The sequence below is a fragment of the Alosa alosa genome, chromosome 2, assembly GCF_017589495.1.
Source record: "Alosa alosa isolate M-15738 ecotype Scorff River chromosome 2, AALO_Geno_1.1, whole genome shotgun sequence".
Lineage (NCBI taxonomy): Eukaryota > Metazoa > Chordata > Actinopteri > Clupeiformes > Clupeidae > Alosa > Alosa alosa.
Window position 1 is genome coordinate 14774205 of NC_063190.1, and position 17469 is coordinate 14791673.

The 17469-nt window shown below is 40.5% G+C and overlaps 1 protein-coding gene across 2 annotated transcripts; it reads left to right on the top strand.

The window, feature by feature from the left end:
* Positions 1-1331: 1331 nt before the first annotated feature.
* LOC125287658 (multidrug and toxin extrusion protein 1-like) lies at positions 1332-16907 on the top strand. 2 transcript variants are annotated; one of them, XM_048233612.1, is made up of 17 exons: positions 1332-1909; positions 2706-2807; positions 3258-3326; positions 4204-4352; positions 7549-7591; positions 7693-7737; positions 9024-9121; positions 9923-10020; positions 10707-10820; positions 11217-11284; positions 12591-12699; positions 12825-12900; positions 14276-14345; positions 14542-14674; positions 15295-15389; positions 15821-15905; positions 16572-16907. In XM_048233612.1, exons 1-17 carry the CDS (start codon positions 1724-1726, stop codon positions 16808-16810), a joined length of 1779 nt encoding a protein of 592 aa, XP_048089569.1. In that variant the 5' UTR covers positions 1332-1723; the 3' UTR covers positions 16811-16907. The 2 variants fall into 2 exon arrangements, with proteins under 2 accessions (XP_048089569.1, XP_048089578.1); XM_048233621.1 differs by lacking the exon at positions 1332-1909 and having other exon boundaries at positions 2768-2807; positions 3804-4352.
* Positions 16908-17469: the final 562 nt, after the last annotated feature.

Below are 17469 nucleotides of genomic sequence, written 5' to 3' on the forward strand. Positions count from 1 at the left end.
TTTACAGTTCTATGTAATATATCATGTTTCATGTTTTTGTCATGTTTCGTACAGTGTACTGTTGTTCATCAAGCTCACTCATTATAAACACTCGTCGCATAGGCTAGGCTACAGGTAGCGATATGAATTCTGGTGACCATTCAACCAGTCAAGGATTTGTTGTGAAATATTTTAATTTTGGGAAGTTTACGTAGCTTAGGCTAAACTGTATGTTTCTTTCGTCCCCCATGCCTGTTTTATTCGTCCCGACCAGGAGGGATAAATGAAACATTGCGCACATTCCACTTTTGCTTAAATATATCCTGAACGGTTTTGTTCAGAGCTGAAAGTTCAACTGTATTTAAAAAAAGACAGATGTAAGTTATTGCTAGTGACAAAATATTAACTTTCGGTGTGGTCTGTTTGTAAATAACGTTTAATTAAAAAGTATTTTGATCGTCCCAGCTGTCCCCTATAGCTAGTGGTGTCCTATATCCAAGGAGAATATTCTTATGTATTGCCACTCTGTTTCGAGGGACAAGGGGTAGGCTAGGGGAAGGGGAAGAATGACAAATTTGATTGAGCCTTAGGGTCTGTAACATTATGAATGTAACACTATGTTTAGATTAAGGTTAGTCTTTAATTGGTGTTTATTTAATTCATTTTTCATACAAAAGTATTTTAAGCACTTAGTTGAGAGGTGTTTGTTGATTTTGGATGACATTGTTATAGCTCTTTGCCAGCTCAGACAAAAAAAGCAGGTCAAATTATTTTAACAGCTACAAAAATAGATGGCCATAGATAGCCATATAATATAATAGAATATATTTGAATGTCTCCATGATGGAATTTGTTTTAGCACAGCATAACCCATTGTTTGTTTATTTGTATTTGCATTTTATTCAAATACAAATACATTTTATGTGACAGTATGGTTTTTGCCCTTCAATTGATGATGGTGTTTGCTGCATGGTTTTCCTAATGTATTTGTGCTAATTTAACCTCTTGAACCTGTTTCTGTTTATCTGGATGTTTTGCTTCATGCCACCCTTGAATTAATCAGTGCCCCACTAGTGCCACCCTTGTTAAAAATGTCTAGAATCGCCACTGGGCTTCACCCTGTCTATAAGGAATATAGGCTACCGCCTACTAAGTGAACATTCTAACATGTCTGCGTGTTTGTACCGGTAAATTCTTCTTTATCTTCCTCTAAGCCACCATATAGGCCTAGTTGTAGTAATCTATCTTTACAATGGCATATCGACACAGCTTTTCTGATGAAATAGTGTCGTGCTATAATGTAAGGTTGGTGATTCGGCAAGGACAGGCGGATGATCAAATGGGTGATGAAATATTCTGGCAGCTGCTCTGTCGAGCTGCGAGTCATTTATTTTTGGGACATTAGGTTGTACAACAACCTTAAGCGATCTGAGATGGGTAAAATGTTAACCAAGTGTTCTTGCAAAGCCATGCGGACAGTTATCTGTCAGCTATGATTGCCTGTCCCATTTGCGCACCGAGCTTAGCCGAGAGCAAAGACGGTTTTTACTTCAAGTCTGAGTAAGTACCTACCTCGTGGGCAGAAGGGGCAGGACCAAATCACAGCTGCCGATTTCCCTGTGACCGCTACAAGAAGATCTACATGTAGCTATACAGTCAGCCTGACAGCACTTCTGTGGAAGGAAGAATTTGGGCAGAGACCAGCGCAGTGCGACAGTGTTTAACCACTTACGTTTTTCTGAGAATGGAGGTCACTAAAACAAGCTCTTACACGAATGGAGACTCCAAAAGTGATGACAAACAATCCGATGATGCGGGATCCACAAGCTCACAGATTGTCTGTGGAAGTTGCCGGAGTCGACTGCAACGGTGGACACCCATAGGTTTTAAGGACGAGGTTGTTCAACTCTTTAAGTTAGCTGGACCTGTGGTAAGCTTCTGCAATAAGACCACATCACACGCTGAACGCTCCTAGGTTATGGACAACAGTTTCCCCTAAGAAATAATATTTAGGGGTAGCCTATTTCATATAGAACATTGAACAATTGAGGCAGCTATAGTGAAGAAGAAACTGGTAACATGCAGTTTTTACTCAAATGTCATGGGTTCGATTCCTGGCTGTCGTTCCCTTGAGCACACTTGACCAATTCCCCCAGGGAGACTGTCCCATGCAGTTGGTAGACTACATGCAAGTCGCTTTCAATAGAGTGGTAGAACAGTTTCTGTTAGTCGCTTTGGATAAAACAAATGAATACAGCTACAAAATAATACATGTTGCCTAATTGTAATGGTTAAACTACTATTGGGTGTTGGTAGAGGTGGATTGTGTTTTACAATTGTAAACTTCTGTAACACACAATGGCCATTGTAGCCTAATATATATTTTTGTCACTGCAGCCTAAATATTCGTTTTATTTTTCTTTCTTGTCATAGGCTAGGCTACTCTTGTAGTAGGCCTACTCGAATTTGATGTAGCCTATGCAGATCCTGTTAGTGATAACTAGACTGGACCTGCATTTAGAGAAACAATATTTTCTACAGCTGAGTGATTTATCTCCGGATTGTTTTGGTGTGACCTGGAATAGAAACATTAGGGGATTCAAAAAAGAAATTAACTTGAAAATAGATTCAGCACAGCCTTATCACAATAGCAACCTCCTTTTATTGCTACATTGCTACTTTACCATGTGCACTTTACAGGTCTACAAACATTAATCTCTTGCCAGGTGATTTCACAGTTGATGATCTTTTTGATAAGCTTCGTCAGCACAGTATTTTGTGGGCACCTGGGAAAGACTGAACTGGCTGGAGTGGCCCTTGCCACCGCTGTGAGTAATGCAGCCACACACACATAAACACACACACACACACACACGCTTATTTCAAGCATTATCAATTCTTATGCTGGGCACCATAAGAAATTCTTATCATGCATTCCACACAAAAACACAGTATTTTTTTTCCTGACACACTTAGTTCTGTGGTTCAGTTCAGCTAGGTTTGTTGTTATTGTGTACAATTGTGTACAATTAAAGGAGAATAAAATACTGATAGACTATTAAGTTGTTAAACGGTAGGTATTATTTATCAAAAGAGCTGCATGACAATAAATCAAGTAGGTTTAAAATTACAGGTTTATGCTATTCACTTAATTTAGTGGATTGATGTATGATTATGCAGTGTGCAAATGAAGGTGCTTCATGTAGATTAATTTTGTTTTAGTCACACTTTTATGTACATCACCTTTGAACTTTAACAGATCTCTCTTAATTTATCAGGTGATCAACGTTACAGGTATTTCCATTGGCTCAGGTCTGGCGTCAGCATGTGATACACTGATTTCACAGGTACGGTCACAGCTAGGGGGACCCTGAGGTTCTGGTATGACCTGTGTAATGTAGTTGTGTTCGCACCACATTGTCAGATGTGGGAGTGAGTTGAGATGGAATGTTACCTGGAGACTGACGCTATCAGATCGCTTATTTAATATCAGCATGGAATATGATCAGAAATGAAACACCTTGCTTTCTTTATTTTTTTGTCTTTGCATCATCATCTCTGTATCTGATTTCTATCCCTACTGGTGTGTGCTACGATCACTGTGGGGATAGTGTTCTATGTAAACACTTTCGCCACCCCTTCCGTTCTCGAAAAACAGCATCTTCAGTATAGGACTCCTGTCTTGCAAGACGTTGTGTGTACTATGCCTATCTGTGTGTTCTTCCCTGTGATGAAATAGTTTGTGATAATACTCACTCCTTAGCTGTGGAGTTAGATATCAGTTGCAGATTTTCTATTGCAGCTCCCCTGCTCTCTCCTCACAGCCACCCACCAAGCCCCTGCCGTGCAGCTCGCTGGGATGATCCGTAAACATTGTGCGGATGCAGGATACACAGGCTATCTAAAACACTCACAGGAATGTTTTGACTTTGTTTTTGAAGACTCCAACATCCCACATTGGCTCTGGACTAAGCAATCTCCATATGAATGAAAGGATATACTGTATATATACACATGTTGTGATAAAATGCCTGAATTATGTTAAGAAGGGTAAAAGGATATACTTTTGGATATCTCAGGCAGCTCTCTCTCTCTCTCTCTCTCTTTCTGTGTGTGTGTGTGTGTGTGTGTGTGTGTGTGTGTGTGTGTGTGTGTGTGTGTGTGTGTGCATTTGTGTGTGTGTATGCATGTGTGTGTGTGTGTGTGTGCTCCACTTTTCCGCAGACATTTGGCAGTAATAACTTCAAGAGAGTGGGTGTAATCCTGCAGAGGAGCGTGCTGATCCAACTGCTGGCTTGCTGCCCGTGCTGGGCCCTCCTCATCAACACAGAGCCTATCCTGCTGCTGGTCAGACAGAGCCCGCAGGTGGCCAGGTAAGAAGGACTAGAGGGAGAAAGATGAAGTGAGAGAGAGAGAGACAGCAAACTCTCCTCCTTCACTCTCCCTGCGTCTCTGTCCCTTTGGCAGCTGAGCGTGATCCTGGGTTAATGCATGTTAGTATACTTTGTACAGTCATCAGCGGAACTGTAATGAAGTGTTTTTACCACAGTAAAGGTACCACTATCCTGAACAAGGGACAATCCTCCCAAATCCACAGAAGTGCTGTATGTAGCTTGAACAAATTCCAAAAACAAACTTCCCATGAGCCCCTTTTCCAAGCTCTATGTGTCTTTGTATAGATGTCTTGTGAATTTAATCTAGTTTTTAATCACAGTCATGTGCTAGTCACACACATAGGTCAAGATAGCACTCTGATTACTTGATGACACAGAAACAGTATCTAGTCTATATTGTTTGCAAGTGGTACATAACCTTAGCACTCAAAGCGCATTACAATGTCATGCCTCACTTTAACCCATTTACAAACACACACTGATGTCAGAGGTTGCCATGCAAGGTGCCAACCTGCAAATCAGGAACACTGGGGTTAAGTGTCTCAAACTGGCAACCCCCACACCATTTAGAGGGCAGTTCCAGCGTTATGGATGTGACAATTGGACTCATATTGGTAAACAAAATGCCTTAGAGTGGGGGCAAAATTAGCATCAGTGAATTAATTTGCATAACTTTTAATGTAACCTCTGTCCTCTGAATACTGAGAAATCCTCAAATTTCATATAATCAATTTCATCCTAAGAATACAAGGCATTTTAGCAGCGTTATGGATGTGACATGAAATGGACACACTTTGAGAGATTACAGGTTTTCTACAAACTCTGTGAATTTTGAAGGAAACTATGATATATGTAGCATGGAGACTTGAATGAACACAAAAAGTGTTTTTGAAACTATGCGTCATTTTCGTAATGCATTATGTAGGAAAAAACTGGCGTTATGGATGTGACGGTTTCATGTTATGGATGTGATGTGTCTGAACCAGTCCTCGACAAACTACATAAAACACATAATTAAGTAGTGAATTTTAATATGAAACAATTGAAATAGTAATCATGAAAAACTAGCGATGAAATTATTGCTTCCTCAGTGCCCACTAAGAGACACAGGAAGAATCAGGACAACAAGTAGATTTATTTTTTTCTTTTACCGTCATCAATTTTGGTCAGTGATTCCCGGGTTACTGAAACACCAGGGAACATGAAACTTGGTGGCCACTCCCTTAAATAACTAGCCCTACCTGAACCGTTGCACCCAAGATGACAAAATATTTATGGTATGTTAGTCTCAAGAGCCCGCATCAACCTAACCCATACCCACTCATTTGTGATTTGCACATATAAAGTACATGCACGTGCACGTGCACACACACACACACACACACACACACACACACACACACACACACACACACACACACACACACACACACACACACACACACACACACACACACACACACACACACATGCACAGTCACACACATACAGACAGGCAAGCACGCACACACACACACACACACACACACACACACACACACACCCACATGAATGCAGACACATAAACACACAAACACAGGCACGCATACGCACATGCACACACACAGACACACACACACACTTATAAACAAAAGCAAACTCACATATGCACACACTCATTTACATGCACATGAGTTGCAGGAGTAGGAAATGGAGACAAATTGACAACCGTGATTTATTTTTGCGAAGAGAATATGCAGGACTGAGAGGCGGTCATATTTTGCACCGCTATGCGGTACATCTAGTTTATTGCTGCCGTTACTTATGTTACTCTGTGGATATTCGCTACAGAGGACCTGACACTTCAAATGCTGGCATATAAATGCGTCACATTTAAAATTAAACTGTGTTAAGCAGACGTGAACGGCAGGCTGAACAAGATCTGCAACAGAAGGAGGTTGCTGTGTTATCTCCAGCTGCAAAGTCAGCCATCTTCACCAGCTAACACGATAATCCAGTTACTGTACAACAACAGTATGACAGTTACAGGAAGATAATCGCTCAGATTTTCGTTATTAGGCCACTTGAAAATAGGCTATGGATAGGCTAATCACTGGAGGTATTTTAATATTATGTTTGTTTTTCTAATGGTTAGGCAAGGCCTCCCTGTGGTTTTGATCAACCTAATAATCTTTGAAATGTCAATTGTAAACACTAAGGTGAAATGCGTTGAAACTAACATGCCACCAGAACAGACGTTTTATCGGCTTTGAGGTATAATAAAGTCTCCAGTCTTGTAAATTCACATTATGTGAATTAACATCCATAACGTCACATTCATAACGCACCATTAAAGGTTTTAAAAGTAAGAAAGGGGCACAATTTGGTCATCACACTTTACATTGATATAAATCAGCTTTGCACAGACACTATGGACATTGTCGCATCAACACTGTATGTGTAGCATAAACTTTTCCTAGAAAACGTTATGGATGTGACATGTCCATGGAACTTGCTGAACAAAAGCCTTACAAATGTAAGGAGTTGTGCTCCTAAAGGCAAGCTAAGCATAGACATTGCTCTACCATTCCCTTGTCAATCTGGAATTTGTCAAATGACACAACTTGTTTGAACCTTGGGTCCATTTATCCACTTTTTAAATATGTAAAATATAACCATGTGAAAAATGTTGTTTCTGTATGGTTGCACACCATATTTATGATGTAAAAAGAGTGTAATTCTCCATCAAATTCAAACAACAGTTCTATTTGCGTATGCACAACTTTTTTTTCCATGGTAAGGATGACCTTTGCATGGAATTGCCCTAGATCAGACTTTGGAAATGTCTTAGAGAAAAGCAATGTGGGACAGGTTTTGCACAGGTTAAGATAATTACTTTGTAGATCAGCTCATTTTGTAGACCAAGCCTGCATGTTGGAGATCTGTATATATTTTTTTTATCATATATTGCGTGGTAATTCTATTTAAAATGAATGGAAGGATATATAGGGTGTACATGGGTAAAATAACAATGGTGAATACATGAAAGAAAAGATGGATACATTAAGGAACGCATGTATAGATACATAGATTGGATCTATTGGGTAGACTTCCAATGGATGGAAGTATGAGGTATGTGGATGGATGTATAGATGCTTAGGTTTGCTATACTATAACATCTGTCTCTGTATTCCAGTTTATCACAGTTATATGTGAAGATCTTCATGCCTGCCCTGCCTGTGAGTTGAATCATCTTGGTGTGTTACTGCACATTATATGATGGATTTTGTTAACTCTGTGAATCGCCTCTCACTAACCGCTTCTTTTGTGTTTCACACAGGCAGCGTTCATGTATCAGCTGCTGAGCAGGTACCTCCAGAATCAGGTGAGTTGTAAGTCTGCCATGAATAGGACAGGATAGGATAGGGCCTATTGCACACATACACGATATTGCCAAAAGTATTGGGTAACCTGCCTTGACTTGCAAATGAACTTAAGTGACATCCCATTCTTAATCCATAGGGTTTAATATGATGTCAGTCCACCCGTTGCAGCTATAGCAGCTTCAACTCTTCTGGGAAGGCTTTCCACAAGGTTTAGGAGTGTGTTTACGGGAATTTTTGACAATTCTTTCAGAAGTGCATTTGTGAGGTCACACACTGATGTTGGACTAGAAGGCCTGCTCTCAGTCTCTGTTCTATAGGGTTGATGTCAGGACTCTGTGCAGGCCAGTCAAGTTCATTTGTTTGTTTGATGTTGGATATTCAACAGATATTTGGAGACTCATTTCAGTTCATCACCGATTTCTGCTGTGCTTTCACTCAGCTTGGCAGACAACCATGTGACAACCCCTTCTCCTAACTGCTTAGTTTTCACTTAGACCGTCAATATTTTCTGAATTTATGAAATAAAAAAGGGTTAATGGTCGGGAGATTTGTGCATCAATGTGGACCCACATCGTATCCCAAGCTGGTACGGAGTTTCCCGTAATCCCAAGCTGGTACGGAGTTTGTGGACGCATATCGGATTTGATCCGAAAATCCGCATCAAAACTGATTCGGAGTAGTGTGGATATAGCCTTAGGCTCATGAAACTGCAGAGTTGCTGTTGCATATGCATTACACTGTTTTGTGCTGTAAAGTCAGGGTTTTACACTGTATTTGTGTTGTACGGTAGTTAGAACTTAACCACTTTATAACACAAAATGTTACCTTTTTACGTAGCAGGCTATTTATTAGCAGATACTTTGACAATACAGCATTGGTTCTCAAAGTGTGGGTCAGGCCCCAGACATGACAGAATAGAGACATGACAGGTGGGGCGCAATGAACAGGAGCAAATTTGTTTTTTTTTGTGCCTATCTTTAATAATGCCTTTCCTTTTTGACAACAGATCATGGATTCAAAACAAAATAGCCACACACAAACACAAGAGTCATAAACAAACCGACATGTGACTAAAAATAGCATCTGATTCAGGGGACCGAGACAGGAAATGTTACGTAGAACTAAAATGTTACCAATGTACCAAACGTTACCAATTTGTCGAGTTGATGGGGTCAGGTGGGTCTTGAATATTCCTCACCTCCAAAGTAGGGAATGTCAGAAAAAGTTTGAGAACTGCTGCATTACAGACACATTACTGAAATATATTTGATATGCTATCCATCAGGGAATTATATGGCCTCTGGTAGGAGTCGGCGTAGCAGGGAACATTTTGAATGGAGTGATAAATTACGTCTTCCTGTATGTGCTGGACCTGGGTGTTGCGTGAGTATGGCTACACTTATAATGCATCTGTTTTTTTTTGTGCTTCAGATATATATTTAAAGCAGCTATGTAGAGATTCTGTAGGTTTTGAGTTGTCTTGAACGCAGCTGCATGGCACTCTTGTATTGACCTGCATTGTGTATAATACAGGGACCACACTTGGTACAACGTGGTATTAGAAGAGAGCCAGCCCAGCGCTAGTTGGTTTGCATGCTAGCTTCATTCGAAATCTGACTAAATTTTTTGACTAAATACATTAGTCTAAATTGTTGTTTCTTCACATTCTGGTGCTATTTCTTGGTCATTTTTGGATATGTTACACTAACAAATGGCACATAGCACCTTTATACCTTGGGGCAGCTGCGGCTTACTGGTTAGGTGTTAGGGCTTGTAACCGAAGGGTTGCCGATCCGATCCTCGACCAGTAGGAACGGCTGAAGTGCCCTTAAGCAAGGCACCTAACCCCTCACTGCTCCTCGAGCGCCACTGTAGCAAGGCAGCTCACTGCTCCGGGTTAGTGTATGCTTCAGCTCACTGTGTGCTCTGTGTGTTCACTAATTCACGGATGGGATACATGCAGAGACCAAATTCCTTGTATATGCAAGTATACGTGGCCTATAAACCTAATTTACATTATCATATCAGTTGATTTATTTGTTTATTGACTGAATAATGTCATTCTCAGTCAGAAAGATAGGCCCTGCTACAGTTCTGTGGTTTGCCAGCATTTAGCTAGATGTTATGATACCTTATAACGAGCAGTGATATTTCATGTATCATGGAATTTAAATGTTATCACAGTGGATCAGCAGCAGCAAACTCCATTTCCCAGTATGCCTTGACAGTGTTCCTGTACACCTACATCGTCTGGAAGGGCCTTCATAAAGCTACCTGGGATGGTGAGTTCAGCCACCACCAACTGGGAGCATTATGGGTAGTCATATTGCTCTTTTCTCTGTTCACTGGACTTAAGACTCCTTTACTGTGTAATTGTTGGCTTTGTAATGTTTTACTAGAACCAAAGTGTGATTTGTTATCCTTTAACAAAGCCCAAGTGGAGGAGAGTTGACTTGGAAGAAAGCTTCTTGGAGAACCAAAGACAGCTTGCATGTGCATGAATATGTCCTTTCTGAAGTGACATTTTAAGACATCAAAGTCTTATATAATATGAAGTGTTGTTGTTCCTGTTCTTTAGTTAGTTATTAATGATAGGCCTACCTTACACTTCTCAGTAAGTATTTTTTATTTTTTATAGGATACCAATCCTAATCCTGTAACAAATTATTCAGTATCATATATTGGGACTGGAACTGTATTGCAATATATATATATATATATATATATATATATATATATATATATATATATATATATATATATATATATATATATATATATATATATATTGCTGGAACTGTATTACAATATATATATATATTGCTGACCACAGACATATATCAAGATATGCACCCCACATATACAAATTTGAGGAGACTATCTGTGAGGACATTTACAAATCTGTGCATTTCCCCTCTTTTCCCCCCCTCTGTTGTCCATCTCCCTGTGAACCTCTGTGGTGTGGAAGGCTGGTCCAAGGACTGCCTGCAGGAGTGGGGTCCGTACATCCGCCTGGCCCTGCCCAGCATGCTGATGCTCTGTGTGGAGTGGTGGACATATGAGATAGGTGGATTCCTCGCAGGTCAGCAAAGGCCATCATTCACTACCTGTGGTTCACCTCAGTTTAGCTAGGATCATAAGACAATTCTATGCCTAATTCTAACTAATTCTCCCCCAGCGAAGTCACAGGAAACCTAGTTTGGCTTACAGGAACCACTATTAGGAACTATCATTTGTAATAAATACCCTCTGGTCAGATTCTAAAACCCCTCTTCAGGTTACAAATCTTTTGTCAATACAATCTGGAGTCTCCCAGTTTGAGACAGTGTTAATATCTCTCAAAACATCTCCTGTATTGTTATTTTACATGTAGAGTACATGTGCTCCTATTTTGTCTCTGTGGTATTTACATATTCCTTTTAATGAAGTGTCACATGTTCCATGTGTCTCTAAAGACCTCCAATGCTCTTCTCCATAGGTCTTATCAGTGAGGTGGAGCTGGGAGCTCAGTCTGTTGTGTACCAGGTGGCAACCATTGCATACATGGTAAGTTAATGTCATCAATACAAGCCAATGCATGTCTCTTTGGATAAAAGTATTTGCAAAATACCAGTCAACTTTAACTTTAACATTAACTTTAGACAGTAGACCTTCCCTGTGTTCTGAAAATCCACTCATTCACTACGTAGTGCATTACATTAGTGATTAATCACAAAATAGCTGTTCTCTCTAGTGAGCTAGTGAATGAATGGATGTTCCGAACAGGGACTGAAAACAGAATGATTTTCATTTTGGTTCATTCTGAGCAAAAACAATATTTTTTCGTTCCTGTTTCAGTGTTCCAATGCCACTCTAAATGATAACCAGTTAGAATGTTACAGAACTGCATAACTGCATGACACCTGACCTAGAAATGTTCGTAGTGTCTCTGGTAGCCTATGTTATTTCACACAATGTGTAGGCTACATACTTGGAAAAGGCAGTTAGATATTGTAAAGTTTGCTGATGACACAGCAGTAGTTGGCCTCATTTCAAAGAACAATGAGCAGGCTTACTTAAGTGAAGTAGACAGGTTATCTAACTGGTGCCAGGAAAATGACCTCCTCCTGAATGTTACGAAGACCAAGGAGATGTTTATAGATTTCAGGCGTGATCAGCATAAGATTAATCAACCACTTATGATCAATGACTCTCAAGTGGAAAGGGTAGAGAGTTTTAAATATCTTGGAGTCCATATTACTGAAGACCTGACTTGGACCAAGCACATTAATTCACTGGTGAAAAAGGGTCATCAGCGTCTTTTCCACCTCAGATGCCTCAAGTACTTCAAGCTACCTCAACAACTACTGAAGAACTTTTACAGAACCACCATTGAAAGTGTTATCACTTGGAGTATAACAGCTTGGTATGGTAATAGCACTGAGCTAGACTGTAAAGCTCTGCAGAGAGTAGTGAGATCAGCTGAACGTACCACCAGAAGTGCCCTACCCAACCTACAGGAAATTTACATAAGGAGATGTCAGTCGAGAACAAAAAAAATGATCAGGGATCCCAGTCACCCCAACAACTGCCTCTTCTCTATCCTATGGTCTGGGAAACGTTACCGCTGCCTGAAGTCCAACACGGAGAGAATGCGGAAAAGTTTTTACCCCCAGGCTATCAGGATTCTAAATGAGGATTGTAGCAGGAGGTTGTTGGTTACGCTCATCCAGATTGTGTTTGTTTCCGGTTTTCATTTTTTAAACCGTTTCTAATCCCTGATCCAAACACAGGTCTGAAATGTTAAAAACTGTTAATGATACATGTTATGACTGACTATATGCATTCAAATAGATAATGTGGTCTTTTCCAGTGTCCTCTGGGCTTCTCTGTGGCTGCCAGTGTTCGAGTGGGCACCGCGCTCGGGGCAGGAAACACTGCACAGGCTATAATGTCGGGGAAGGTTGCAGTCGTGTCTGCTTGTATGTACTGTGGAGAGAATCTGTCCAAGAACAAATATGATAAACCTCAGATCTTATCATTTGTGCTTGTTTAGTATATTAACAGTATTAAGTGATGTTGGTTTTCTTGGGTGTGTTTGCTGCAGTGTCAGTCTCTTGTGTGCTGGCTGTTTTGATTGGGGCCTCCAAAGACATGATTGGCTACATATTCACCACAGAGCCGTAAGTAAAAAGCGTCTTGCATGAGCTACTCACGTTTGCTCATTTATGCATGTTTTGTTTACACGTGGGCATGTACACAATACATAGAGGGGACAGTGTTTGAACATTCACCTAAACGATGAACCATCACCTCATGTGCACACCTCACTCTCACCCAGTAGAAAACTAACACCATGTGTCAGATATTAACGAGCCTTGCAATGAGTGGGAACTTGTAAAAGTTGGAGTCAAAACTTGCGGTTTAGAATTAAAGCAGACAGCTTATTCACAGACTCACCATGACTGTTACAAAAGTAATGAGGAGTCATTGTGTGTTACTTCAGGATGTCTTTTTGGAAGTCTAGGACTGGGTCAGAAAGTTCTTTTAAGTGATTACTTTTCATTGATGAGTAATTTGAAAAGCTTTGCCATGTGGCCAGTTGATAACATAATGTTGGTCTTGTTAGTCTAACTCTACACGTTTGCCTAATTCAGTATTCCCCGAGCGCCACTGTTGTTGCAGGCAGCTCACTGCGCCGGGATTAGTGTGTGCTTCACCTCACTGTGTGTACACTGTGTGCTGAGTGTGTTTCACTAATTCACGGATTGGGATAAATGCAGAGACCAAATTTCCCTCACGGGTTCAAAAGAGTATATATACTTACTTATACTTATACTTATTCACAAAGTATTAGCCCCACCTCTGACTCAACTCGTCACATATTGACACCACGGATATTCAACAAGTTGATAGGATTGGTTCCTTTGGTTTGTTCCATAGGAAATCCAGGCAGTTCCATGGTGGAAATAAGTCAGCCACGGCCTTGCCTGTTTGTCTTGCTCCTGATATGATGGGTATCATATAAAAACGATCATATGTTATGTTAACAAGATTAAAGACTTAGTTTTCACCGGAGGGGGTCTTTAACTACACAGGGAGAGTGCTAGAAGTCAGTGACTCAAAGAAACAGATCCTGATCTGAAGAGATTACTTGGCCTATCAGTCATACATATCTTCCGGCACTCTGCATAAGCACAGACACTTTGTCAGCCAAGATGAGTCAGAGTGAATATCTGACTTCTTCCGGAAAGGAATAAACTTGTCAGCTATGTTGGGTCATTTTGTGCTCACATTTTCCAAAAAATGGAGAAACATTTTTAAGACCTTGAAAAACATGCTAGTAGTTATTGTTTTTACGTATTAGTAGTAGCAGTCGTTGTAGTTGTAGTAGTTGTTTTATAGTTGTTGTAGTTTTTGTGGTGGTAGTAGTTGTAGTTAATTTATTCATTTTGCATTGGCATTGGCATTTAGTAAGTAGTAGTAACTAGTGGTGATAATACTATTTATTCCACATGTCCCTGTTATTTCTCTCCCCCATTGCCCACTTTACCACAGAGACATCATCCACCGTGTGTCAGATGTAATGATCATGTATGGCTTCTTCCACCTTTTCGATGCCTGTGCGGTAAGAGCCAGTCATCTCTGATACATCAAGACAAATATGTACTGAACTTTGCATCTAAAATAGAAACGCTACTTGATAGAATTTGAGTTTCACAATTATACTGCAAGTAAATGTTGCCCGTGATTATACAATTATTAGTAAAAAGTATTAGTAAAAGTAATCCTCCAGTAATAATGTCCACTATGTTTCTCCATAGGGTGTAACTGGGGGTATTTTGAGGGGTGCAGGGAAGCAGCTGTTTGGGGCTCTGGGAATCATCATGAGCTACTACTTTGTGGGATTCCCTATTGGTGTATCCTTGATGTTTGCTGCTAATATGGGAATCATAGGTGAGTATGGCTGCAGATCAACACAGATGTGCTATACGCATAGGACCCAAAGAGCAAATGTCTGACCCTGGTCTGCTATAGATTTTTGGCACTTTTCCGAAACTGAACTGGAGAGAGTCAAAAGCCAGATCTACTTGTTGATAAAGCTTGCTCGTATTGCTGTCAGAGAACATACTCAGCAGTAGTGACAGCATGCACATGTACTTTACTGTTCATATCATTCTTTACTGGTTTATTCCAAGAGCTCTTTAGCACGGGTTTGATGTGACATTTTATGTAAGATGTTGCCCAGTGTTAATAGCCAGGATGCCATTATGATCTAAACCGAGATAATTTGCCCTTAACCAGGACTTGAGGCAAGATATGTTATAAGTTGACAAATGATTAAACGAAACAGTAAGTCACATTTACCTCAGCAATAGCTAATAATGATTACTTCACCCGTGCAGCCTTGAGCAGCTCAGTAAATTTTACATGCTGCATTGGTGCATTTCTCCACTTTAGTGGAGCAGAGATATGACCAGAGACCTCTCTCCATCCCTTTCTCTCTCTCCCTCTTTCTTTCTTTCTCTCTCTCTCTCTCTCTGTCTCTCTCTCTTTCTGTCTCCATGTTATCTCAGGCTTGTGGACTGGCCTCTTTGTGTGTGGTTTCATGACATCGGTGGCCTTCATCATCCTGTTGGTGAAGCTCGACTGGAAGAAAATCACCATTGAGGTCAACTCTACTCCTTCTTTGATTTTTACAGTGTCCTTGGGTGACTTGAAAGGCGCTTATAAATAAAATGTATTATTATTATTATTATTATTATTATTATTATTAGTAGTAGTAGTAGTAGTAGTAGTAGTAATAGTATCTTGTTTTTCTACCAAGTTTACATGGCTTCCACAAAATGCTGAATGATCTGATCACTTTGTGAAAACAGGTTGTCTGGTTTGCAGACACAGTCAGTCCGATGTGTGGAATGTTTGTGGTGTTCTTTTTTGGTGTTCAGCAGTCTCATCTGATCATTTCTGCCTGCTTTTCCATTAGCTTTCCCAACCACTGATTATTAATTATCTAATTGTCCCTAATGTGTAGTGAGATGAGATCAGCGAGAAGAGTGTATTAAAAATCGTGCGCTAATGTGAGGGCTCTCTAACCTACAGGCCCAGCAGAGAGCAGGAGTAGAGATCCAGGCTAATGGCAAAGCTGATGTGCTTGTGCTGGAAAATAAGGCAGCCTCTGATACCAGTAAGTATCCAACCTCACCTCAAACACATGCCTCTCTGCCAAGCAGTTACCCTAATCTCCTGACTATTAACCAAGGTATATGTATTGATTTTGCAAAATTTCTTCAGATATGAGGATGGGCTGTACAGGGGAATGTATATTTTTTCTTTATTCTTCTTTATGATTAAAGCATGATCTGATTCTGATTCATTGGAGAATTGGGCACTGCAGTTTATACACAATTACAATTAAAATTGGGTAAGGCTATTTGCACCCCTGGTTTTTGTTGTTATGTCACAGGGTGTGAAGAGCTCAGCTGTGTGGCCAAGGCTATTCGTACCAGGGGTGTAAATAGACACTCCGATTAAAATTACTGTAATGCCACAGCAGTCTAAACAGTATGACTGTATCTTAATCCGATCCTCTGGAGATTCCTAACAGAAATCCTAATAACTAGTAATTATATTAAATGTATTGAACAAATCTAAAAAATATAGTATGAACCATCTCAAAGCTCTTGCTGACCTTACATTTAATGTAAGTAAAGTGTTTTTTTTTTTCAATTCTCAATTCTTTTGCACACCTACCAGGACGAAAGTGATCTTAAAAGTGTCCCATGAGTGAATGTTGTAGCGTAAAAGAAGGTAAATATAGAAATGTAAATGTCCTTGTGTGCACTCCACACAGATGTCTATGAAGAGGTCTTGCCAGACCAAACACAGACACAGGTGGAGACTCCGACAGACGTGGAGGGCAGCAGCAAGGCAGAGAGTGGGAAAGAGGCCGAAGTGAAGGTGACCATTGTGGGCGATGTGCTCTCCAACTCACAGCTAGTCCTCAGACGTGGCGCGGCCACCTTCGCCATGCTTCTCGTCCTCGCAGCAGGGATTCTGATCAATGAGCTGCTCACTGGACACCTCAGGTGAATCTGAATCCAACAGGGACATGTGCGCTGTACACACACACACACACACACACACACACACACACACTGACTGACTGAGATAGGAGAGAGGTAATAAAGCAAAACACACTTACCAACACCACACACACCTTTGAAGAAATGCTTGGCCAGTAAATTCCATGTTAAAGGGACACCAGGCAAGCCTGATGCTTTTTCTCTACGAAACTCCCCCTCGCTCGGTCTGAAGCTCTTTTCCTTTTCTTTGCGTCTTCCGTCAAGGGTTTTCGTTGCTTCCTCCTCGCCATTATACACACGTTTGCAACAATCTCTAGCATTTCGTTAGCCTGCCTCTGTGCTGTAAACTGATCCTGCTTCGGTCAGCGGGTAGGATACACCGAACTTGCAAGTGGGATATTCTTCCTACAGGCAGTAGGGGCGGGCTAGAGAGCCTTCATTCGCCCCGTAATAAGTCATTTAACCATATACCGACTTACAAAGATGATTAATTAACACGAAAACGTTGTCTGGTGTCCCTTTAACAGCTTTACAGATCAGACAAGGAAGCCATTTAGCACATTGAAAATAATTAATATATGAAGCACTCTTCTGTAATAGTTAACACTAACATACTAGCTGTCATTTTAGGACCCCATTGGAGAAACTTTGTATGTGTTTAGTAAG

Coding starts and splice junctions, on each gene's coding strand:
- LOC125287658 (XM_048233612.1), top strand. CDS start 1,724: ATGGAGGTCACTAAAACAAGCTCTTACACGAATGGAGACTCCAAAAGT. Junction 7,592..7,692: donor TCTTCATGCCTGCCCTGCCT/GTGAGTTGAATC, acceptor TGTTTCACACAG/GCAGCGTTCATGTATCAGCT. Junction 14,346..14,541: donor ACCTTTTCGATGCCTGTGCG/GTAAGAGCCAGT, acceptor GTTTCTCCATAG/GGTGTAACTGGGGGTATTTT.